This window comes from Lithobates pipiens, unplaced genomic scaffold, assembly GCF_037356315.1.
Source record: "Lithobates pipiens isolate NorthernLeopardFrog02 unplaced genomic scaffold, aLitPip1_a1.2 Scaffold_19, whole genome shotgun sequence".
NCBI classification, from domain to species: Eukaryota; Metazoa; Chordata; class Amphibia; order Anura; family Ranidae; genus Lithobates; species Lithobates pipiens.
Genome location: NW_027507764.1, coordinates 346878376 through 346904378, shown reverse-complemented (window position 1 = coordinate 346904378; position 26003 = coordinate 346878376). Strand labels below are relative to the sequence as shown.

At 42.0% G+C, this 26003-nt stretch overlaps 1 protein-coding gene across 4 annotated transcripts in view; it reads right to left on the bottom strand.

Moving 5' to 3' along the window:
• Positions 1-26003, bottom strand: part of DSP (desmoplakin) — a 97747-nt gene that overhangs the window by 7286 nt on the left and 64458 nt on the right. For all 4 annotated transcript variants that reach the window (XM_077492153.1, XM_077492152.1, XM_077492154.1 and 1 more), the window contains exons 10-22: positions 25105-25230; positions 22647-22799; positions 21928-22082; positions 20429-20555; positions 20053-20290; positions 18692-18930; positions 16875-17041; positions 12707-12845; positions 12136-12329; positions 11127-11289; positions 10885-10968; positions 10316-10423; positions 1013-1111 (exon numbers count right to left, since the gene is read on the bottom strand). In XM_077492153.1, the coding sequence (XP_077348279.1) occupies positions 1013-1111; positions 10316-10423; positions 10885-10968; positions 11127-11289; positions 12136-12329; positions 12707-12845; positions 16875-17041; positions 18692-18930; positions 20053-20290; positions 20429-20555; positions 21928-22082; positions 22647-22799; positions 25105-25230 (1992 nt within the window). The remainder of the gene's footprint in view (positions 1-1012; positions 1112-10315; positions 10424-10884; positions 10969-11126; positions 11290-12135; positions 12330-12706; positions 12846-16874; positions 17042-18691; positions 18931-20052; positions 20291-20428; positions 20556-21927; positions 22083-22646; positions 22800-25104; positions 25231-26003) is intronic.

Below are 26003 nucleotides of genomic sequence, written 5' to 3'. Positions count from 1 at the left end.
GGAATCTAAAATATATACAATTCATTTAGAATGAGTACTTGTAAGGCTGGTCATATAAGGTTAGTTTTTATTTTTGTTCATCCAGTGGGCTAAATGAAAACAGGTTTCTCCATCCACAAAAACATGGTGGAAGGAGCCTTAACCCCACGAGGCATTGTATTCTGACAGAGGCACCCACTGCTGTCAGAATACACTTATCAGTAACTGCAGACTAATTAGTATTAATACTCGGCAGCCTCTGATCTTCAGAACATTTTCTGGCATGTTTCTGTGACAGAAGTCAACTGGACAAATTTTGTTCTTTGCCAGCTTAAAAGTAGTATGGAGATATAAAAAAAAAACAAAAAACTCATACACGCCTAGGTGGATGCAGCATTGATCTGATGCTACATCTGTTCCCCGCTGGCTCTGCAGTGAGAACTTAGTGATCAAACACAGCTGATCGCTCAGTTCTCCCCCTCTGCTCAGAGCAGAGTCAATAGTGCCGGTCTCCAGCTCAGGCTCTCGGCGGATCACTGAGAGGCTGAGCCAGGGTTCTGGGTGGAATTTTTTTTTTTAGATCTTGGACCGGCTGAGTGACGTCAGCCAACAGTGAACTTTAGCCTGCTGTTGGCTGAAAATGGGTCACAAGAGTGCAGAACGTACATGTACATATTATATATAGCAGGGTTGCACTTGGACAGAGTCCATACAAGAATGAGGGTAATGGATTCTATAGCAAAAAGTATCTTTTCTCTGCATTTTTAGCGGCCCATTTACACTAATGTGTTGTGATAACAAGTGCATTACAGCAAAGCGTTATGTGCATTGGTGCATCCACATGACCCCCAACACACCTATGCTGTGGTGCACTGCATTGAAAAAAATGGTGCCTTCTGGTGCACTGCCAAGCTACTCCAATTAATGGCCTAAAATACTATTTTTGTGCTTGTGAAAAGGGATTATACTTGCTGATCTACGTTGCCATTAGTCCCTGGAATTTAGAGATCATGGTCTAATGTACGCTAATTACCTTCAGGTCTTCCATGCTCTTTGATATTTCATGTAGAAGTCTGTAGTAATCATTTCCTCTGGTGAGGAGCTCTATGTAGCGAGCCTGGGCTTCAGCAGACTAAAGAAATAAAAAAAGCATATATATATAAATAATAATAATACGTTATGCAGTTTTTTTTTATTTTTTTTTTATTTTATTTTTTCAAGGCCATATGTCTACAAGAAGAATCAGTATCTCACAAAAGTGAGTACACCCCTCACATTTTTGTAAATATTTTATATCTTTTCACGTGACACTGAAGAAATTACACTTCGCTACAATGTAAAGTAGTGAATGTACAGCTTGTATAACAGTGTAAATTTGCTGTCCCCCTCAAAATAACCCACACAGCCATTAATGTCTAAACCACTGGCAACAAAAGTGAGTATGTCCTTAAGTGAAAATGTCCAAATTGGGCCCAATTAGCCATTTTCCCTCCCTGGTGTCATGTGACTCGTTAGAGTTGCAAGGTTTCAGGTGTGAATGGGGAGCAGGTGTGTTAAATTTGAGGTTATCGCTCTCAGTCTCTCATACTGGTCACTGGAAGTTCAACATGGTACCTCATGGCAAAGAACTAGGATTTTTGTACTCACCGTAAAATACTTTTCTCTGAAGTTCATTGACGGACACAGCAGTTCTTCTTGACCTTAGGGTTAGATCACCCCTTTAGGAGAGGACTAGGCAGAAAGTTTTAAAAACAGCAACACTTGCACAGTACCGCCCAAGGGGCAGTCCTACTGGATATAACCCCTCACACTGCATCCAGCAGCTCAGTTCGTCAAAAGCAGTACAAACAGAAACAGGAGGGGTGGGTGTTGTGTCCATCAATGAACTTCAGAGAAAAGGATTTTAGGGTTTGCACAACAATCCTATTTTCTCTATTGTTCATTGACGGACACAGCAGCTCTTCTTGACCTTAGGGACGTCCCAAGCAGTGTCAAAGAAACGAGGGGTGGGAACAGCAAACAACAATAACTCCACCCAAAACAGCCAGAGCTCCTCAACGTAGGAGTTGCAACCTTAAACAGTCACCTGCAAAACCTTGTGGCTGAAGCAAGCATCCAAAGATGCACTCGCATCAACCTTGTAAAATTTAGCAAAAGTGTGAACGGATGACCAGGTCGCCACCTTACACACCCGAGAAACAGACGCTTGATGTCAGAAAGCCCAAGAGGCACCAATTGCCCTGGCAGAATGCGCCGTGGCAGGAAAGGAAGGCGCCCATCCCCTTATGGCATAAGCCTGATCTACAGTCTGTCTGATCCACGAGAGAGAAGGAGCCGTAGCTGACAGATACACCTGCAGAGTCCTGACCACATCCAGGGAATGCAAAGCCACCTCTTTAGGGTGCGATGGCCGAGGACATAAGGACGGAAGCACAATGTCCTCATTTAGATGAAGGGCCGAAACTTCTTGAAAGAAACAAAGGCTGCGGATGCAGCACTACCTTATCCTTGTGGAGGATCAAGTAGGGAGTCCTACAATACAAGGCCACCAATTCAGAAACCCTCCTGGCAAATGTAATGGCCACTAGAAAGACCATTTTCTGAGAAGGTGTCAATAAGGTAATCTCCCTAATGTTCTCAAACGGCGGTTTCTGAAGCACTGAGAGCACCAGATTCCATGTAGGTAGCGGTGGCCGAATCTGAGGGGCCACATGTTGAACCCCCTGAACAAACGTACTTACCAATGAATAAGCCACTAAGGGTCACTGAAAAAAGACAGCCAAAGCCGATATCTGCCCTTTAATGGTGCTTAATGCAAGTTTCTGATCCACTCCTCGCTGCAAAAACAGCAGGATCCTGGAAAGCGAATATGTACGCGGACGCCACCCCATCTCCTCACACATGGAGATGTAGGCTTTCCACGTACGATGATAAATCTTCCGAGAAGAGGACTTCCGTGCCCTCAACATAGTGGATATTACCGAATCCGACAGACCTCGGTCCCTTAGCACCTGGCTTTCAACAGCCACACCGTTAAAGCCATTGATGGTAAAGCAGGATGCAATATTGGACCTTGTGACAGAAGGTCCTCTCGCATCGGCAGCTGCCAAAGAACATCAGCCACCATTGGTAATATGTTGGCATGGCACGGACACCGAGGCCAATCTGGGGCAATCAGAATCACCGGAATCCCCTCGGCCTCCACTCTGCAAAGCAGACGCGGTAGAAGTTTGAGTGGGAGGGCATAAATCAGCCGATAATGCCCCCATGGAGCCACCAACCCGTCTTCTGTGTCCGCCTAGGGATCTTTTGACCTGTCCGCAAATATCTGTACCTTCCAAATGAGTCGAGATGCCAGGAGATCCACATCTGGCGTGCCCTACCTTAGGCAAAGGAGCCAAAATACATCCGGGTATAGCGACCATTCCCCTTGGTCCAGCATCTGACGACTTAGGTAGTCTGCTTGTCAGTTTTCTACTCCCGGGATGTACACGGCTGATGGAGGGATGTGAGCGACCTCCAGTGCTGCAGCCGAGCTCCTTGTGCCTCCTTTATGGTTGACATATGCCACCGCCGTGTCGTTGTCTGACTGGATCCGGACCGGACGCCCCTGCAGCCTCTGTGACCATGTGGAGAGGCACCGCCTGATTGCCCGAAGCTCCAGTACATTGATCGACAGGCAGGATTCTTCCTGGGTCCACCGACCCTGGACTGACTGTACGCCCCAAACTCCCCCCCCTTCCCAACAGGTCAGGCTGGCGTCCATTGTGATCACCGTCCAATGAAGAGGAAGGAACGACTTCACAGACCAAAGGGCCCACGACCTTAGCCACCAGAGCAGGGAATCCCTGACTAGCTGGCTAACCCGAATTTGACAATCCAGGGACAATGAGGGAGATTTGTCCCATTTGGACAGTATTTCCTTTTGCAAGACGAGAGTGGAAATGAGCATACGGTACTGACTCGAAAGTGGCTACCATGAGACCCAGGACATGCCAAAACGCAGCGATGTCCACCTGTGGGACACCAACAACTTTACCGCAGCTTGAAGAGTCTGCAACTTATCAGAAGGGAGAAAGACTCTCACCTCTGAGGAGTCCAGAAGCAAGCCCAGTTACTCCAGGTGTTGAGTCGGCACCAACACCGACTTCTGCAGGTTCAGTACCCAAACTCCTGAAGAGTATCCATGGTGATTGCCACATTCTCCCTTAATTCTGGGGCGAAAGCTGCCCTCAGAAGGAGGTTGTCCAGGTAATCCACGATTGTATTCCCTCGCTGCCTCAGCAAAGCCAAAATTGGGGCTAGCACCTTGGTGAAGATCCTCGGTGCAGACACCAGGCCAAAAGGGAGAACTACAAATTGGTAGTGCTCGTCTCTGATCGCAAACCTCTGATGCTTGATGCATATGGGGACATGCAAGTATGCGTCCTTTATGTCCAGGGATGCCATAAAATCCCACTGATGGAGTGCGACCACAGAGAACTGATTCCATCCTGAACCTTTGTACTTTCACAAAGCTGTTGAGGGCCTTGAGGTCTAGGACTGGACGGACCCCTTCCTTCTTTGGGACTACAAACAGATTGGAGTAGAACTCCTAAAACCTTTCTGGTGTCAGTACAGGTACTATCACCGCGCACAGCAGCAGGTCCTGTACTGCCCCAAACAGGGCCTCCCGACGAGCCGGAAGAAGATGAAGAGGGCCCTTGCCTACGGTGTGGCTCCTTACCTTTCCTGGACTGTAGGAGCAACGTACTCTTACCCCAGTAACATTCTTAATAATGTCATCCAGTGAGGCTCCAAATAGCCTCTCTCCATGGAAGGGCAAGTCCACCAATGCTTTCTTATAGGCCTGGTCCGCAGGCTAGCATTTCAGCCAAATCAGGCAACGTAGCACTACTACTGATACTCTAGAAAGCAAGGGGGCCGTATCTAAGGCCACATCACAGACATACTTAAGGCTCTGCACCAACTGGTCTGCCAGCTCCACGCAGACCGGGGAAGCCTGTTGCTTCTCCAATTCTTGGTGCAACAATTTAGCCCATTCATTCAGCGTCTGCAGTACCAGGGCCATGGCCAACACTGGCCACAATGCTGACCCCACCACCGTAAACATGGACTGTGAAACCACCTTGGCTCTATTTAACCTCGATACCGGGGGGGGGGGGGGGTCAACAATTGGAGGAGATGTCAATTTCTTCAGGAAACTCTCCTCAAAGGAGTAATGCACCACCATGCGTTTCGGGATTAAAAAGGCCCGCTGCGGTTTTTCCCATTCCTTGTAAATAACTCATCAAAATAAGTTAGGTAAGGAAAGACCTTAGGCGTGCGGGCCAGCTTGTTGGACCCAGAAGGGACAGACACCTCTGTAGATGCCCCCGCCGTATCCTCCATTTTTAGGGTATCCCGCACTGCTGTAATAAGTGCTCCTACATGTGCCTTTTCCTGTGCTGACACGGAGTCATCCTCAATGACTGAACGGTCCTGGTCGGCATCCTCCGATACATCAGAACAAGGGCCGCCAGTCACAGCGGGGCCCGAGTCTGAATCAGAGCTTTCCCCAGAAGATGGTGGGGGAAGGGCCATTTTTACCCCCCTTGAGCCCGCACGCCACTTCCACCCTGGCAACAAAGGTCTCCAGGACTGCCAACAGAGCGTCCACTCCAGGTGCAGGGGAACCAGTTGCAATCACAGGATGTCTGGGGAAGAAGTGCCAGCTTCTGATGCCATGCTGACCCACGCTCGTCTGTCACCACTTAGGGACCTAAGGCAAGTCACACAAAAGTCCCCCCGCCTAGCTGCACAGACTGAGAGGCCCCCCGCAGGACTCACCACCCTGACCTAGGTGCTGCACTGTGTGGCTGCTGCTGTCAGCTTTCCCCTGTGCCATCCACGAGGTGCCTGGGTGGAAGCGCGCTGTTCTTGAAGGAAACAAGCGCCCAGTGCTAGACGCAAAACCACCTGAGGCTACTAGAAAATGGCTGCCTGACGCCTCAGCAAAAAACATCAGAGAGCCAAGAAAGTGGCCGAACTACTAGAAAATGGCTGAAGGCAAAAATACTAGCTGTGGCTACCACAAAAATGGCCGCAGAGCGCGTGGCGGCCTCCCCACATGGCTAACAACAGAGCTCCACTGTGGCCCAGAAAAAAGGGAATAGGATGAGCGGACCCCCAACACCCAGAGCAGCCCCCTGCCAGGACCCAGAGCCCCCCGGCCAGGTACGTGCACCACACCTCAATGTGCCCAGTCAAACAGCAGCCCATAGCATGGGAAGGAGGGAAAGGACAGGGAGAGAAGAAAGGGAGAGTGAGAGACCCGCTAGTTGATCTCCCAGGGAGTGCCCAGCTGCTCCATCCTCCCGAGACAGGTGGAACCAACTTACCCCTCCTGCAGGAACTGCTGGACGCATTCCACAGACAGACCCATCACCCGAGCAGTACGGGGTGGCTGCCGGCCATGGCACACTGACACAGACAGCAGTAGCCCGGTCATGTGTGTGCCCCGGAGCATATAGCTCACCGACCGCCCCTGGATTAGATGGGGCATGTCGTGGCTGACCCAGCGCATAGCTAGGGCCTGCTCACGCTCCATGGCCAGGCTGGGGAGACTACAAGGATCTATATTATCTAGCCTGTCACCCAGCCCAGGTGTTGATTGAAGATCACAGGAATCAAAAATGCAGAAGAAAAAAAAAAAAGAAAAAAAAAAATTCCCAGGACCAATGGTCCCATCAGGAACCAGATCCTTCTCCTATACTAGGCAGAAAAAAATGTAGCTGCTGGATGCAGTGCGAGAGGTTATAGCCAGGAGGACCACCCTCTGGTCGGTACTGTGCAAGTGTTGCCGTTTTTAACACTTTCTGCCTAGTCCGCTCCTAAAGGGCCGATATAACCCTAAGGTCAAGAAGAGCCGCTGTGTCCATCAACGAACGATAGAGAAAAAAAGAATTGTTTCTCTACATATAGATGGCCTAAGCTATAAGAAGAATGACAAGACCCTGAAACTGAGCTGCAGCACAGTGGCCAAGATCATACAGCCATTTAACAGGACAGGTTCCACTCAGAAAAGGCCTCACCATGGTCAACTAAAGAAATCGAGTGAGGGTGCTCAGTGTCATATCCATTGGTTGTCTTTGGGAAATAGATGTACGAGTGCTGCCAGCGTTGCTGCAGAGGTTGAAGGGGTGGAGGGGGGAGGGGGGGGGGGGAAATCAGCCTGTCAGAGCTCAAACCATACGCCACACACTGTATAAAATTGGTCTGCATGGCTATCGTCCCCAGAAAGAAGCCTCTTCTCAAGATGATGCACAAGAAAGCCTGCAAACAGCTGAAGACTAGCAGACTAAGGACATGGATTACTGGAACCATGTCCTGTGGTCTGGGCAACCAGGTGAGGAGTACAAAGACAAGTGTGTCTTGCCTACAGTCAAGCATGGTGGTGAGAGTGTCATGGTCTCGGGCTGCATGAATGCTGCCGGCACTGGGGAGCTACAGTTCATTGAGGGAACCATGAATGCCAACACGTACTGTGGCATACTGAAGCAGAGCATGAGCTCCTCCCTTCGGAGACTGGGCCGCAAGGCAGTATTCCAACATAACGACCCCAAACACACCTTCAAGACAACCACTGCCTTGCTAAAGAAGCTGAGGACTGGCTAAGCATGTCTCCAGACCTAAACCCTATTGAGCATCTGTGGGGCATCCTCAAATGGAAGGTGGCACAAGGTCTCTAAGATCCACCAGCTCCATGATGGAGGAGTGGAAGAGTCTCTGCAACCTGTGAAGCTCTGGTCAACACCGTGCCCAAGAGGGTTAAGGCAGAGCTGGAAAATAATGGTGGCCACACAAAATATTGACACTTTGGGCCAAATTTTGACAATTTCACTTAGGGGTATACTCACTTTGTTTAGCGGTTTAGATATTAATGGCTGTGTGTTGAGTTTTTTTTGAGGGGACAGCAAATTTGCACTGTTATACAAGCTGTATACTCAGTACTTTACATTGCCATTTCTTCAGTGTTGTCACATAAAAAGATATAATAAAATATTTACAAAAATGCGAGGGGTGTACTTGCTTTTGTGAGATACTGTACATATACACAGTATATATACACGCACACACAAACTTATTTAGCGCAAGTTTGCACTTGGTAGCCTCCCCCCCCAACCCATCTCTCAGAATGTGGGAAATGGAATGCTTAAAGTACAATTAGGTTCAAACACAAACAGCACTAGGTCAAGGGGCTATAGGGATATGCAAAGCAAGAATTCTGTGTCTTACAGACTGTGTATACCGTCTGCTTGTACCTTGTACGAGCAGGCAATAACACACTAATAGAAAGAAACAATGAACTACTTAGACTGCTCATCAGTGCCCTGGTAGTTCAATGAGAACTACAAGCCAACAGCCACAAAGTCTGTCTGAGCGTTTAGCGCTCCCAGTCACAGAGCTCTGTGAGTGAATGACGCCACCAGGCGAGCGTAGCTTTTAAAATTGTGACCACAAGACTGGTGAGAAGATCACCAGCTCGCTGTCACTATAAGCAGCAGATTGGGGAGACGCTGCAGAAGTGGGAACATGTTAATATTCATGGACATGCACCTAAAAATGGGTGGAACATGTAACTTGTTCTCAAAGATGAACTTATCCTTTGAGAGTGCTCAAGTGCAGGAAAGAAAAGGCTGCAAGGACCAGTGTAGCAGAGCAGAAGGACCTCCTAGAGTGGAGGATGGGGCAAGTAAAAATTGCTTTTCCAAATCTCCTAGACCAGTGATGGTGAACCTTAGCACCCCAGAAGTTTTGGAACTACATTTTCCATGATGCTCAACTACACTGCAAAGTGCATAAGCATCATGGGAAATGTAGTTCCAAAACACATCGGGTGACAAGGTTTACCATCACTATCCTAAACCAAAGAGCAATTAACCATTGCAGTGCCTCCAACACTGGCACTCATGTATTTATCTGGAAACTGTAAACAACTTTTATACCTCCAAAATCACTTTTTCCAGAGGTTCCTGCTCTAAAGCCAGTTTACATGCATTTAGCTACCTTCAGAGCCTCTAATCAGATCATGGACACATGGAATTCTATTTTCTCTAAACTGCACCTAAAACAAGGTAAACTCTTAAGCCCCATACACACTGAGATTTTCTGCAGATTTTTGTCTTCAGATTTACCAAAACCATATGAGGTCAAACCTTAGGAGTTTCAATTTGTATGCAATCAGGCAGGCCCTTGCACTACATGGTGTTGGTAAATCTGAAGACAAAAATCAGCAGAAAATCTGATAGTGTGTATGGTGATTCAGTCTGAATGGCACCATTGAAAAATTATTGTATGCATTTATATTCACGTGGAAATGTCCTCTAAACACCTATAAATGCTGGTTATACAGTGCCAGTGTGAATGATGCCTAAAAGATCAACTAGTTGAACTAGCGTTAATATAAATGGTGGCTGTGTGGAAATGACTCAAATTTTCAATAAGAAAACATTGACCCTTTATAGCTTTCTGATTGCAGCCTTTGAAATGCAAAAGCAAATTTCAGAACTCTTTTTCCGAAACCCAGTGAAAAAAGTCTGCTAATCAGGTGTTAAAATTACCTAGGAAAACTTTCATGCCTTAAAACTCAGTTTTTACCTTGAAAAACTTTGAGCTTTATTATCGCTTCAAAGGTTTCTCTTCTCAATGAATCAAGTGTTATTACCACAATGGAAAATGTTTGCAAGAACATTATTATGCCATAAATGATCAGCCGCTTTATGAATTGGAGCCCTTGTGTGGATTTACTATAATGTTTAGTGTTCACAGCCATTCAGTGTCACATTACAAATTACTACTGTAACTAAAGTGATTATCACTCTCAAAAAAACAAATAAGGAAAAAATGCAGTGCCTATAAAAGGAACAGTTAACACTTATGAGTCCTTAGGCCTGTGCTACCAATCTTTGCAATGTTGCAGAGCTACCCCTGCCTGAAATATCTTCAGTATCCAACACTTCCAGGAGTGTTAGATACATGTTCCCACTGTCCACTCTTCCACCAACCCATGTGTCACTACAGGACACAGTACTGGCATATGGGTTGGTGGAAGGAACCACAGCACACAGCAAGGAACCTTGCATTTGACACATCCAGAAGTGTATGTTGGATGTCAAGGTTTCTTTGGCAGTAGTAGAGCACAGACCTGCAGGGCAGGCAGGAGAACTGGAAAATATTGTTCTTTTACATTAACTGCATTCATTTTAACAACTATATTCAAAGATACTGCTTTTACCAGTTATAGAAATTATTAAAAAAAGGTTTAAAATATACTAAATCAAATTGGTGCACGCACTTCTTGCATTAAAATTGAAGATGGTGATTGAACCATGGTCCTCTTTATTGGGATGTTAAGCAGGGTTTCCAGTCCAGAGCTGTAAGATGCCAGTTGTAGCTCATAATCCTGGGAGGTGAAAACAAAATTAAGCAAATACATCAAAACAGGAAAGTTACTTTCATATTGTAATGCAATCTTTGCTTAAAGATAGTATAAACTTAATTCAAGCAACATTCTCGAATATGAGCCCAACTCAATACAGCTGAGTTGATATGTCGGTTAGTCAATATACAATCTCAATTTAAATGTATAGTCTTATGTGCAGTACTGCACATTAAATATAGTCACATGAGCAAAAGCAAAAAAAACAAAAAAACAAAAAAATAAAAAAACACACTCAATAGGACAGGCTAATACCTTAAGTCTAACCAGGTAAAAATGAAGTACCTTAGTTAAAGGCCCATATGGCTAACAACTTTGCATTATAAATTATATATTTGTACATGGTTTACTGTTTTCTAGCGTAGACATCTCTCAAATGTATTTGCCAAGTACTACAAAATATGCATGCTTTGGCCTCATCTTACCTTGATGCCCGATGCACACTGATCTGCTGTCTTTACAACTTCTTCAAGATTATTTCTCTTGCCTTGTATTTCTATATTCAAATTCTGTTATAAAAAACAAAACGTGAAAACAATGTACATAAGACGGGTTTTCAATAAAAATTAACTACTACATTATATAAGAAAAGGATGTAATTTCATTATGGTACAGCCAAGGAGTTCTGGGTGACCCTGTACTTTGGTTGTACTGCTGCGATACATACCTTTTGCTCATTTACGTATCTTGCAACAGAGCTGGCATCTGTGAGCTTGCTAGACTCAAGGGCATCTTGCTTATGTTTGGTATCACCAATCCACCTCATCAAGGCCTGGTACATATCTCTAAAAATTTTTAGCTGTTTTCCTTGTTTTTCTAGTTCCCATGACCTGAAAGAAAAATCAATTTTAACCACACACCAACAATGTAAAGAGGTTAAAAGCCTTTTAGTGTACCTGCAGTTTCCCATAGACTTATTATAGCCCACATTTTTGGTGCATTTTATGAAAGTGCACCAAAGATGCAGCATGCAAGACTTTTGGTGCACTTTCAGAACACACATAATGGGAAGGCTATGGGAAACTGCAGGATTGCAAATAACTCCTCTGCAGCCAAACCGCAGTGTGAAAGCAGCCTAACTTTTACTTTGTGGGGCATGAAATGTAGTTTATTTTATTGTCACTGCAGACTATAATGCTCAATTTAGAGAAAGGTTTACACTTAGCAGCAAAAAAAAAACAAGGACCATCATGAAGACAAAATTATGGCCATTTCTTTCATAGCATTGAAATGGTCTTGCAGTGTGAACTTGGTTCCATAATTGAACCTGATAAATACATGTAGGTACAGTATTGTTAAAAAGGCACATATCCCAAAATAAAAAAAAAAGAAGCCTTTTGCCCTATGGTTTCAGTTCACACAGCACTGGTGTAGCATGATTTTTTACACAGTGCACTGCAACAGCATTGCATTTCAAAGCAAAGGGATAGTAAAAAAATAATAATAATCCACTGCAGTACATTGCAATGCATGTTACAAAACACATGGAGATTATGAGTGTGCTAGTGCTATGGTGTGAATGAGCCCTGAAGCAGAAAACAACGTGTAATGTTTACTATTCATTAGTTAGGACGCATATTGATGAATGGCATTTAGCTGCTGAGTTGCTGTATTTTGCACAGCATCCTGTGCCTTGTTGAATACTTAAACATAAAATATAAACCAATCTAAGTTACCTGTCGTCGATTTCTTTCTCTATCCTTTGCCAGCGGTCTGTCAGTTGATTGGCCTTATTGGAGAATTTGGAGATGTCTACTTCGCAATAAGGATAGGCCTGGTAAGTACGATCATTGATCTGTAGAGCCGTATTCAGGTCTGAATCCAACCCCTTCAGTTGTGACTTTTTCTGGTCAAGCTCAGCCTTCATTTTCTAAACATTAAATATTTATGATATTCATATGTCAATTAAAAGTTCTCATAATTAAGCAACATAAAAAAAAAAATAAAAAAAAAAAAAATCAAATTTAGAACACAAAACAACTTCAGAAATAATAAAAAAACATTGACACTAAAACATTAATTACAGTTATTGTATGCCATTAGACATACAATACATGTGAAGCTGTTTTTTTTTTGCATGAATGCTTGAGCATTGCTGCAATACAGAGGCAGTTTTAATACTGAATTGCAAATCATTATTATTGAGTTATACTTCAGAAATATCATACATCTACCATGACCATCGTAACGGCAAAATAGATGACCAGTTCAAGTTCGCGGTTTAAAAAGATTCTATTCTGTCCTTACTTTTAAGGCGTTTCTGTATGCTTCAAGTTTTCCTTGGTCGAGGGAAATAGTTTCTTCCTCAGTCAATCTGGCTTCATAAACCTTGATGAGATCTTCTAACTGAAGAATACTCTGAAGCAAATTCATCAGGGCCTTGAGTCTTAAAAAGCAAATAAGCACATGAAGTCACTGAAAAGCAATACATCATATTTTTTTTTTTTTTAAGAAAAGCAATTCAAACTAAATTTTTGGCTGCAAATTTAAGATGAGAATAGTAATTTTATTTCATAACATTCTTTTAATAGCAGACTGTAATAAATCAATTACGGTACAACGCCAATTACTGGATTTGGCGAAAAACAAACAAGTATGTAAAGCACTAATCCAATGGGGAAGATTTACTAAAACTGGTGCTCAGAATGTTACTTTGCGTGGTAGCCAGCTTCTAACTTCAGCTTGTCCAACTAAGCTTTGAAAGCCTATTGGTTACTATGCAGAGCTGCACCAGATTTTGCACTATGCAGCTTTACTAAACTAACCCCCCAGTATTATCTACTTGAAAACCTGCTAGCAAACATTGGTATCTCTCTGCAATGCAAGTTTTTTTGTACTTCTGATTCGTGTGTACTTCTAATTGTGGTTAGATAGGTCACTATGCATTAACAAAATTCAATACTTTTTAGACTGCAAACAGAAAATTTTCTTCTATGTTAACAGTAATGATCGTTTTTCTCACCATGAACAAACCTCTCAGCATGGTCATCTTACTCGCTGATGCAAATGCTCACCTCCTGCACTCCCACACAGCCATGCTGTACTGTAACACCCCCCCAGGCCTGCTTATTTCAACGGTCTATCCTTTTTCCCCGGCAGTGTTTGAATCTGGCGAGCAGAGACAACCACTGTCCCGCCAAGTCAAACCAAGAGACATCCAGCCAGGTAAGCATTCTGTCCCAGTGCAGGCAGCATAGGGTTACAAACCACTGGCACAATCATTACAAGACATTATATTACCATTAGCCCTGCCCCCTAAGTCCACCCAGGAAGAGGGGAGGGGGGGCCCAATTTGTCTTCTTCGCCCTGGGCATTGAATTACATTATGCCTGCACTGCCTATGCCTACAGAGCTGTAAACCTATAGTGTGAGAGGCACCGCTGCCTGAAACTGCTACCCTCAGAAGACTAAGTGAGATTTGACGATTCTCCTCACTGCTGTTCTTGTTGAAGATGAGCTGTACTTGAGAAACTGCACACATCCCCCTGCTTCTGCTTCATATGTTTTGTGTATTTGTTTCCTACACCTCTACTGCTGCTTCTTGCAGCCAACAGAGGGCAACGCCGACATGAGAAGGAAAAGTCCTACCTCTACCAGGATGACGACCCTCTACACCAGGGATAGGCAATTAGCGTACCTCCAGCTGTTGCAAAACTACAAGCGCCATCATGCCTCTGACTCTGGGTGTCATGCTTGTGGCTGTCTGAGTCTTGCTATGCCTCATGGGACTTGTAGTTCTGCAACAGCTGGAGGTCCGCTAATTGCATATCCCTGTTCTACACAGATAGTGTGGAACAAATCACACTAAGTCAGTAGTAAGAAAAGGGTCAGATGCAGCACTCATTCGCACTGACAACTGAGGGGGCAGTGAAAATAGTTAGCTGGGCCACATTTTTACCGCTACAGACCGCTGCTCTTAAAGTACAAGTCCACCCTAAAATTATAACCCCTGCATCTACAGACATTCACATTCTAAGGCTAACCTATCTCGCCCTGCAAAGAAGAAATCAATATACAAATCTTTTCTGAAGTCGATCCGACCCGATCTCCAGAGGCGGAAACTCTGCAGAGGACACGGCCGACAACGGCTGTGAAACGAATGGAGAGTGACGTCACCCATAGACTTACTATGGGGCTTCTGTTGTCTGACATGTCCTTTGCACCCGCCTCCACAGTGAAGCCGCGGCTGACAGCTCAGCGTGTGATCAGGTCAGAGCAGCTGCAGAAAAGGTATATATACTGATTTCTTCTTTACAGGGTTAGCTAGATTAGTGTTTGATCGTGCATTTCTGCAGATGCAGGGATTTTAGTTTTAGGATGGACTTCTACTTTAAGCAGTGATGGCAACCATACAGGGTTGTACATGTTCCACAGATTTATTTTTTTACCCTATGTCACGTTTGCTGAATGTGAATAGGGCTGTGCTGTAGCCACAATGCTTGGCCTGCAGTTGCAGCATGGTATGCTCAATTTAGCTGTCAAAAATAAATAACACATTCAGGAGATGACAATCTCTTTTCCTGATTGCCTTATTCCTGTTCCACTTGCCCACCGCCCATATGAAGAGGTCTGCAGGTAGACAACAGGAAATATATTGATGGCTAGACCTTTGTCTTCTACTTGCATTTTCTGGGCACAGCTTCCACACTAGAGATCATCTTTAAAAGGAAGCCAGTAGTTGCCTGGCTGTTATGCTACTGAACAGCAGCTTCGATACTTTGAGTCACTAACTCAAAATGAATATGCAGATCAAGAGATCTGATAACTTTGTTTAAGGAAACCGATCTGTTACGAGATAACAAGGTGGCTGCCATTGCGGACTTCTTCATATTAGTTCCTTAGCTGTCATGCTGACCCTCTTGCATTTCAGGTCACTGACCAGCAATAAACATGCAAAGACTTGTAACTTTTCTCTAACTTTCCAGATCTGCATAATTATTTCAGGTCAGTGACTCAGGCAGTTTCAAATCCTGTGGCTCTGCATAGCAATAACACAGCTGCATTTTTGAAATTCTGAAAATTCAAGCCAAGTCTAACAAAAAGAAATGGGTTAAATAAATAATGCTAAAATGTGCAATGTAAAGAACTTCATTGACACCAGAGTCAAGATTATACGGGGAGTGTCCTTGATCTTTGTGGCAGTAAGAAAAGCCAGGATGCTAAATATATGTACGGTGGAATGTATGGAAATACAGCCAGCTGAGGTCCGCACATACATCTATTAGCCATACTTTGTGGATGACACCAGATAGTCATACCTATAGAAGCATTGTTGGCCTAAAAGCCAGTTTGATCTGCATTAATTTAATTTACAGATCCACCAGCAAGGTGAGCGAGCATTTTAGCTGGTGGTGGAGCACCTGTGTGGCAGTGGAGTACATTTTTTATAAGGCAGAAGAGCCCTCAACACTTGCACTCCCCCCCCCCCCCCTTTTTTTAATGCCTTTGGATATAAACTGTACTATTTGGAAGCTTTTTTCAGTGAAGCACATAGTTTTTAGGGGGAAGAGCCCTAAACACTGACACTTGTTTGAACTGTAGCACAGTTTATGAGTGAGTGCTACTTTCAATTTATTGCTGGTTTTTCATGTTTTGGAATTTTTTAATGTCATTAAGTGTATAAGGGGTTGATGTCATATGAATATGATTTTGATAGGAGAGATTTTCTATAAGTTGTTTAAGCACCTATGCATATGTTCACTTAATACCAGAGGAGGGTTAATCTGTTTTAAGCAGCACACTTTTTTTAAATCAGCGAACATGCTGTCCCTGAAGTTGGTGTGTTGAAAGCAGAAATAATGGGCAATGTAAGGACTTGAGCGACTTTGACAAGGGCCAAATTGTAACAGCAAGACAACTGGGTCAGAACATCTCTAAAACTGCAGATCTTGTGGGATGTTCCCTGTGTGCAGTTGTCAGGACCTACCAAAAGCGGTGCCAGGAATGAACACCGGCGACGGGAGTCATTGATGACCAAGGCTCATTGATGAACGTGGGATGTGAAGGCTACTGTAGCTCAGATTGCTGAAAAAGTTAATGCTGGTTCTGACGGAAAGATGCCAGAACACACAGTTTATGGTAGTTTGATGCGTATGGGGCTGTGTAGCCGCAGACCAGTTAGGGGGCCCATATTGACCCGTGTCCACAGCCAAAAGCACCTAAAATGGGCAAGTGAGCATCAGAACTGGAACATGGAGCAATGGAAGTAGGTGGCTTGTCTGATGAATTCAAGAATGGCTTGAGGAACAAGAAAAGTCTGATTTATGGAGGCCCCACCTCACAACTTACAAGATGTAAAGGATCTGCTACTGACAGCTTGTGCCAGATACCACAGAATACCTTCAGAGATCTAGTGGAGTCCATGTCTGAATGGGTGATCATACGGTTATGGCTTATCTGTGTATATTTATCATACCTCTCAGTGTGATCTCTTGAAAAGCCTTGAATATTTTCAAGTTTCTTTAGGAGCACAGTCAGCTCAGACTGCAGATATGAAGACTTATCAGAGTCCTTTAAATTCAAAATCATGTCTTTAATTCTGCTAATTTGTGTCGTTAATCCTTGTCCCTCTCCTCTCAAGGCCTGTTAAACGCAAGCACAAAAAACTTTCTATTAAACAAAGGCAAAGAACATTTATTCTAGGAACACATCACTTCCACTTCACTTTGTTAGAATGGTGATATCTGTATGGTATGTTCAAGCAAATCCATGTGTACTGTAGCTGACAAAAGTGTGTGTGTGTGTGTGTGTGTGTGTGTGTGTGTGTGTGTGTGTGTGTGTGTGTGTGTGTGTCAAAAAAACAAAACAAAACAAAACCACAAAGGGGGAGACTTACTAAAACTGGAACACACAGAATCTGGTGAAGCTGTACATAGCAGCCAGTCAGCTTCTAGCTTCAGTTCGACAAAATCTAGAAGCTGATTGGTAGCTATGCACAGCTGCAACAGATCCTGTGTGCACCAGTTTTAGTAAATCTCCCCAATCTATGGCCAGCTATAGGCAGCCATCCTATCAAAAGGTTTATATTAATGTCATTTCCAATATGAAACAATAACTGGCGACTCAAAAAAATAAATAAAATGATGTCTTATACAATATGGAGTGTCTGCACATACCTGTAGTAGCCTTAAAGATCTTGCCATTATGACTGATTACAAGGGTGTTCTAATTGGCATAACTGACATGTCCTAGTCCACAATGGTGGGCTGTCTCACTAGCCTATAGGACAGTGATTCTCAAGCAGGGTTCCTCCAGAGGTTGCTAGGGGTTTCTTCAGCATTGGGCCATTTCTGCCTCTCAGATAAGTTCCCACTAACACCATTGATCTTTTTAGCTATCTGTAAGGAGGTAATTCTTCCCAATGACTTCAAGCGTAAGGGCCATTCTTCCCACTGACCATCACAGTAATGTATCATGAGTTGTAGGTTTCTAATTTTTAGTAGGGGTTCCCCTGAGACTGGAGAATTATTTCAAGGGTTCCTTCATGTTGAAAAGGTTGAGAAAGGTTGCTATAGGATGTGCAGAAGGCAAGCAAGTTTCAAAATATAACAGTTTCAGATTTTTTCAAAATAGCCCACGTCATATGGGCCATTTATACCATTTAGGGTTTATTATGCTGCTGTAGATAATTGAAGATAACTCTAGACTTTGGGCTGACCTGCATTAGAAGCTGTCTCTGCAGGCTTTTGTATGCATCATATCTACTTATCTCCCTGCACAAGTTGATAGAAAAATCAAAAGCAGCTTTGCAAGAAGGCCAAAAGTACCTGTCAGTGTGCTCAAAATTATCTTCAAAGCCCACCATCAATTGTCAGAAGCCCAAAGCCTGTTGACATAGTCTCCTCAGCTTATAACTATAAAAATGTGGTTGGCGCATACCAAGATCCGACTAAGATTCTTCTTTGAGCTTTCCATTAGCAAACATACTTATGTTTCCCAAACATGCATGCTACTTTTTGTAGACTGATCACTTGGTTCTCAAAAGAATGAATGGCTAGGTGTGTCTAAAGCTACCATAGACTCAAGTTAAGTCACTTATCTGGATGAAACTAAGCAGATCAGGATATGATCACCTTGTTTGATTAATCCTATATGACAACACTAAGATTAAAACCGATCCATGCAAAGTACTTTGGGAAAAAACAAAAAGGGTAACAAAAAGGGTAACAATTATGAAAAGAAAAACAAAAAGGAAGAGATTGTAAAAACAAACAAAGGTTTGTACAAAGGTACCTCCAGATCATCTATTTTGCCAGAGAGTTCTCGGAGTGTATCATGGTCAACATTATAGATATTTCTTTGTAGTGTTCGAGTCTCATAGATCTCCAGTTGCTGGCGAATCCTTTGCAGTTCCAATAACAGGTGGTTTTCCTGCTTCACCCTCTCCTGGTCTATTCCAATACTACCAATACTGCCGGAACCGCTTTTCACATTCTGACTTTGTGTCTGGGTGACGTATTCTACTCTTTCAGCTTAGAGACACAAAAAAATAATACAAAATGTATTTAAAAGTTACTCTCTTTTATTACTAAATGTAATAGTTACCCAGTTGAAAGGATAAGTACACCTTTATGAAACAGGTTATGTGTTCCACCAGTATTTAGTGAGCAATATGCAACATGTTACAGCTCTCTGCTGCCTCTCACGTCATTAATTTACAGTTTCCTGTCCAGCCACCACCACAGATGGCTTGAAGTTCTGAATGAACTTCTAACAAAACGGATATGGATACATGTAAACTGTTAAAATAGTCAAATAAAATAAAAACTCTCCACCACCACTTACATAAGCAGGAGTAGTTGCCTACGAGAACTGAACATAACGGTGTGTTTCTACAGATGATATACATACTGTACACTGCATTTACATCTATGGACTTGCAGACTGTTATTTACATCTGATGTGTTTCAGTTCCCAGCACATCTCAGTGTGTGCAGAATTCTGAACAGATCTGCATCACGTTTACATTACAGATATATTATATATATAAGATAGATGGAGAGAGAGTTATATCTATATAGATATATATAGGCAGTCCCCGGGTAGATAGGGTCTGTAGGTTTGTTTTTAAGTTGAATCTGTTTGTAAGTCAGAACAGGTAAATTTTTTTAAGTGTAGCTCCAGCCAAAATAACTATTTTTAAGCTTTTTGGATAGCATAGGGAAGGGTTAAGAAGACCTCAGAAGATTTCACCTCACTTTCTGTCCCAAGGACAATTGAATTTAGAAACTTTTGGGTTGTTGTGGAAACAAAACTTGGTAATAAAGCATCAGTGGAGGTACCTTTTTCACATAATAACTGTTATAGGAGTGAATTTCCCTACCTAGGGGTAGATTTCCTCTCACTTCCTGTTGTCTCCCTTCCTTTGCAAGTAGGAGTAGTTTGTAACTAGGGGACTGCCTGTATATATATATATATACACACACACACACACACACACACACACACACACACACATAATGACATGCATCTACAGCGCTTAATGCCACTCAGCATTATAATGCATCTTCAAAAGTGCATTAATCTACACATATGTAACAGTCCTTAAGCGGTCTTTAATAAGGTTGCAGTATATATTATCAATAACTACATACTAGTGGTAGTTGGGGGCGGCTTCTTCGTTATAATTGTAGTGGTTTCTCGAGTTTGCCCAGGTAGCTGTACCACCAATTTCTGATAATGATTCTGTGCTTCGGAGAAGTGACTTTGCATTTTCCTCTTCTCTTCATCGCCAAACATGTTTGAGCCTTGGCTATTCCTCATGAAATCCTGGTAATGCAACTCCAGATCTGTAACCACCTTTTGGTAGTCTTCTTGGCGCATAGTCTTCAGCTGTAACATGAAATCATGCATTTAGTTACAATGAGATTTATATCTTATAATCACTTAAGGGCTACCAAAATGGCAGGATTATAGTAAAAGATATATTTGCAGACACCGTAATTCACAATATTTAGACAAATGCAATACCTTAGCAAGTGTCATGGCTCTAATTTTCTCAATGTCAATCATACAGTAGTGCCAAGATACCAAACTCTTCATGTTGATATATAGCTGGCTCCACACGGTTAGAATTGCTTCATAAAATTTCTCAATGCTAAAATAAATAAATACAAGTTAATAAAAATACAGATAAATGGTATATAGGAAAATTAAATGGTGTATGTGATTTATACCTAGAAAAACCTACACTTTAAGGAAAAAAGACCCACTAGAAATACAGTATAATAATCACGACTTGCAGAATTCTTCCGCTGCTCCCATGGTTGAAAGAAGCCAAATCTCTAAATGTTTCTGTCAGTTGGAGATACCGTACCTGTACATTTAGCAACTGCCTACATTTCCCCTTACTTTTGGGACATTTCCTCCTACCTACATTTATATCTATTGGAAATCTGCTTTAAAAATATGCTGTGTCACTTAAGTTAGGAGTACATCTGCAGTTTTTCGCTTAGTCATCCAAATACTAGTTGAACTTGCCAGTGAAGTCCACTGAATGCAGCTTCCTGTGATGGGGTGGCAACAATGCTGTACTGCTTCAGCATTCAGAGCAAAAGTTGCTTTTTTTGTAAGCGGAGCCTTCTGGCACTACAATGAAATAAAAATGGTTGTTGGGCGAGTGGCTTTCAGCATTGTCACTGCTGATTTAAAAGCATGCAGTGTGTCAATTGGCACCTGGCCACATATAGTCTTGCCTGCTGCTTTCTCAATTGACAGCACTGCCTGTGTTGCTGACACCCTCCCACTGTGTGCTGCAGTGGGTTGGAGGGGAAGCATGCAAGACACAAATGAAAGAGGCTTTGGCTCAGTCAATGAAGGTAGGGGGCATTTTTTGTTTACTTTAGAAGGCTAGTGCTTTGCATAGTAACTAGATTCGCTACTTCTTTAGACGTTCATACACAAGCCTTTAGTTCTACTTTAGGCATACCCTAACCTATCCAAAACTTAAACTAAAATGTTGGTTTTACATACACTTAACATAAAAATTCAAGATAAACCATTCAGTCAACCACAAGAGTTATACTGTACTTTAAAGCCACCACATTAAAATATATAAAAAGTGAGGCTATTACTACCCTGTTAAAGAGGGTTTGTACCTACAGTATCTGTCCAGTGGCCTATTTGCTGATGCTTTTCTCTCTTGCAGAGTGCTATGCATTGGCTGAGGTTTCTCCCATTAACTCCTAAATCACTGCAGGGACTAGTGTCAACCACAGTGGCAAGTGGGGGGGGGGGGGATGTTATTTGACAGCCAAGAGGTGTTGATTGCAGAGCAAATTCAGCATTCACCATTTCAGCAAATGGCCATTGGGCCGGTCAGTAAAAAAAAAAAAAAAAAAAAAAAAAAAAAAAATCTTCTTTCACAGGGTATTGCTGAGTTTTTTTTTTTTTCTAATCCCCTGACAGGGTAGCTTTAAAAAGGAACAAAACTGAACACAGAGCCACTGGAACCCTCACTGAAAACTTACTTAGTAGACAAATCCACAGCTTCTGGGTTTGGTGGTGGGATAATCAAACTGACAGAAGGAACAACCATATCCAACCCACCAGGACCTGTCACATTCCATTTGCTGCGTTGAGAGTTGTTCTTTAGAATGCATTCATCTCCCTTATGTATTACTTTCTGTGTGGAAAGCACAAGGCTCTGGTTATTTTTGCAAAACACTAAAATTTGTTAAACACTTCTTATACCATGTGTATGTATAAATTTATGCATACAAATATAACACATTAAGTGTTCAGGAAAGCAAAGAAAATGCATAATATTGCACCCAAAACAAAAAAACATAATGGAACAAGAGATCTCATCTGGATCCAAAGATCTAATCTACATTTAATTTTACTAAATTCTGTACGAATAATGCCTCCCCAGCTTTGCCAGCCCATCTGCTTTTTCAGTGGGTTCATGCAAGGTTTTCACTTACCGTACCAGGGTAAGAAGAGTAAAGTATAGATATTAAGTGCAAAATATACCAACTTCTAGATTCAAAAGAAAGCAGAATATACAACAGATTCTCACTAGTTAAAATCGTTCCAGCTGTTTGGTCCTTGCACTTTTTTAAGTCCCCCAATATTGCATTATACCTCTCCTGCTAAGATTAAAAATGCACCATATACATATATGTAAACCAGAAAAAAAGACCTCAAATCACCAAAAATTGTTAGAATAAGCATAAAGCTATATTACCTGGTCCTGCTTGTAGTCACAGAGTGCCTTTAGAACAATTGGCTTGTCCCTCCTGTAGTCTGGATTGCGTGGTTTTAGTTGTATTATTTTCTTTGATTTATTGACTAGGTTTTGAACTTGCCTCTTGTACTCATTTATTTTTTCTCGTTCTTTCTGGAAATTAAATAAAAAAGGAGAAAAAAAAAAGCAATATATATTTAAAAGATTGATTGCATCCTATTCCATCTGCAATTATACCATGAGTGCTCCCCAGTTGGTAGGAATGGTGAGTTTTTTCCTCTACTAAATAATTTCTGCTATACCTTTTTTTTTTTGACTGACTGTGGTACTAGAGGAGCATACACATATTTCCTATTTGTTTTCTAACCACCGCTCTCACTGGTTTCAGTTTGCCAAAAAGGTGCTACTACTAATGTTTATAGGCTCCGTTACATAAATATAATATAACTATTGTATGCTATCTATATTGATCTTTAAATATTAGTATGGGGCATTTTACATGCTACCTCTCCCTTGCAGGAATTTTTAATACACTGACTAGTGTTCAGGAAGTGTGAAAGTTTTCCCTATTTTCCAGGGCCAGGTCACATACTGTGAGCCCAAGTGGTACTATAGAAATTATAAGGAGATGTGTTAAAGAGTCCGACAGTTATTGTTACAATCCTTTATTTACTAAGTTTATTAGATATTCCACTTTTAGAGCTTTCGCATACATAAAAAAAAAAAAAAAAAAAAAAAAAAAAAAAAAGTATATAATATTATATATATGTGTATAATAATATTTATTATATATATATATATATATACATACATACATACATACATACATACACACACACACACTTATTGACCAAATATTAGAGTGGAACTTTGCCCATAACAACTTGATAAAAAATATTTAAAAAGGACCACACATTCTACATTAATTATAATGTTCCTGTTTCTTTTTGCAGGAGGCTGCCATTTTGCTGAAGCCCACAGCCCCTGAAGAGCAATAAATCTGTAGACCATCAGCAGATCGACCTCTAGTGGCTTTATTTTCAGCACAGTACAGAAAAATAGAGAGTCTGAGCATATGCAGAGCAGGGCGAGACAGTGTATTATTAGATCTTAAACCGTATGGCTACTTATTGTTACTATTTTACAGGTAAACCTGCAAATGGAGCAAGCCTAACGTGATCTAGCAGGATTTAATTTTCTGACTAAAGTTCCAATTTAAGGATTACCAGATTACAAATTAGCCATTGAACATTTCAGAAGATATACTTTATTCATCACAAAAAAAAAAAAAAAAAAAAAAGTACCACACTTTAACCACTTTAAGACCGCTGACTACACATCTACTGCGGCAGGATGGCTCTATTGCACAAATATTTCATGCAATAGATACTGCGATACTCGATGTCCGCCGGCCCGCGATCGCTGCACAGAGAGTCAGAATGGGGATCTGCCTATGTAAACAAGGCGGATCCCTATTCTGACAGGAGACAACATGGAGATCTGCTGTTCCTAGTGATCAGGAACAGCGATCTCGGTGTTGTCCCAGTGAGCCCATCCCCCACACAGTTAGAACACACCTAGGGGACACAGTTAACCCCTTGATCGCCCCCTAGTTTTAACCCCTTCCCATCAGTGTCATTTATACATTGATGAGTGATTTTAGCACTGACCACTGTAATAATGTCACTGGTCCCCAAAAAGTGTCACTTGGGGTCAGATTTATCTGCCACAATGTCACAGTCCCGCTAAAAATCGCAGATTGCTGCCATTACCAGTAAAAACAAAAATGAAAAAAGTCCATAAATCTATCCACTATTTTGTAGACGCTATAACTTTTGCGCAAACCAATCAATATATGCTTATTGCGATTTTTTGGACCAAAAATATATAGAATACAGATTGGCCTAAACTGAGGAATAATTTTTTTTTATATATATATTTATTTGGGTTATGTATTACAGCAGGAAGTAAAAAAAAGTTAGTTTTTTTCCAAAATTGTTGGTTATAGCGCAAAAAATAAAAAACACAGAGGTGATCAAATACCACCAAAAGAAAGCTCTATTTGTGGGGAAAAAAAGAACATACATTTTTCTTTGAGTACAACATTGCGCGACCGGCACAATTGTCAGTTAAAGCGAAGCAGTGCCGTATCGCAAAAAATGGCCTGGTCATTAAGGAGGGTAAAGCCTTTTGGGGTTAATTACTTACACAAATCCTTAAAATGACAAAATACACTGTTTCATATTGTTTTTCTCTGATAGGGCGTTTCTGTCCCTAGTATATGCAGGATAAACTAGATCATGGAATGGGTCATAAATATTAGGATAGATGCTGGTGTACCAAAAGCAATAAATATTAAGATAGATGTTAGTGGATCAAAAGTAATTTCTTTTCCTCAGCTCTTTGTAAACAACCACTTTCTTTAGTTTGCAGTCAATGTATGGTAATCTTCAAATACCTCAAGATCTTTAATCATCTCCAAGACACGCTGCAATGGCATACTTTTGTCACATGGGTACTTCTTCCTGATAGTATCTTGAAGATTTGTCAAGTAGCTTTCTGTGCTCTGTGCCTCATCGAAAAACTGTATCGAAATGAATTTAGAAGAACAAGAAACTTAATTTTTATCTAGTAATATGTCTGCATAAATTGTATAACAAGCCACAATGAAATGTATCATACAAGCCAGATGTTGCTTTTACTACTACTTTACCACAGTAATGTTTTAAATTTCTATTTTAGCAATATACCCTTTACCAGTAATAGTAACAGATCCTACACTAGGAAGTCCAGGGATTTCACTGCTCATTGATTAATTTTAATACTCTCTATTCCTCACGGATCTCCATACCTCTTCTGATTAATATTTGACTATAGTATAAACAGAATTGTTTAGTTACAATACAGCAAAGCTCATAAATGAACACTCATTTTGGCCAGTTTAGCAGAAACCAGACAAGAATCGAACCATGCATAGGCAGGCTGAATGCACCAAGTTGAGCAATCAACTTCGGTACAACCAGGCTGCCTGGTTTTGCACGCGATTATTGCAAGCGGCCGTTATAGCTGCTAGCAATAATAACCGTCTGTCTGTGTTAAAGAGGAAATTCGGAAATTTGCTCCATCTATGGCCGGCCTAAAGGGACATTGTTTGCCCAAATCATTGTATTTTTTTTCCCTCTCCCTATTAAGAGAGAAAAGACTGGAACTGATGAACATTACTCTAAGGCCGCGTACACACGGGCGGACTGTTCGCCCAACTTTGTCCGCTGAACAGTGTTTGGGCGGACAGTCCGCTCGTGTGTGGGCTTTCAGCGGACAGTTTCAGCGGACAGTTTGACGAACAAGGTTTTATGG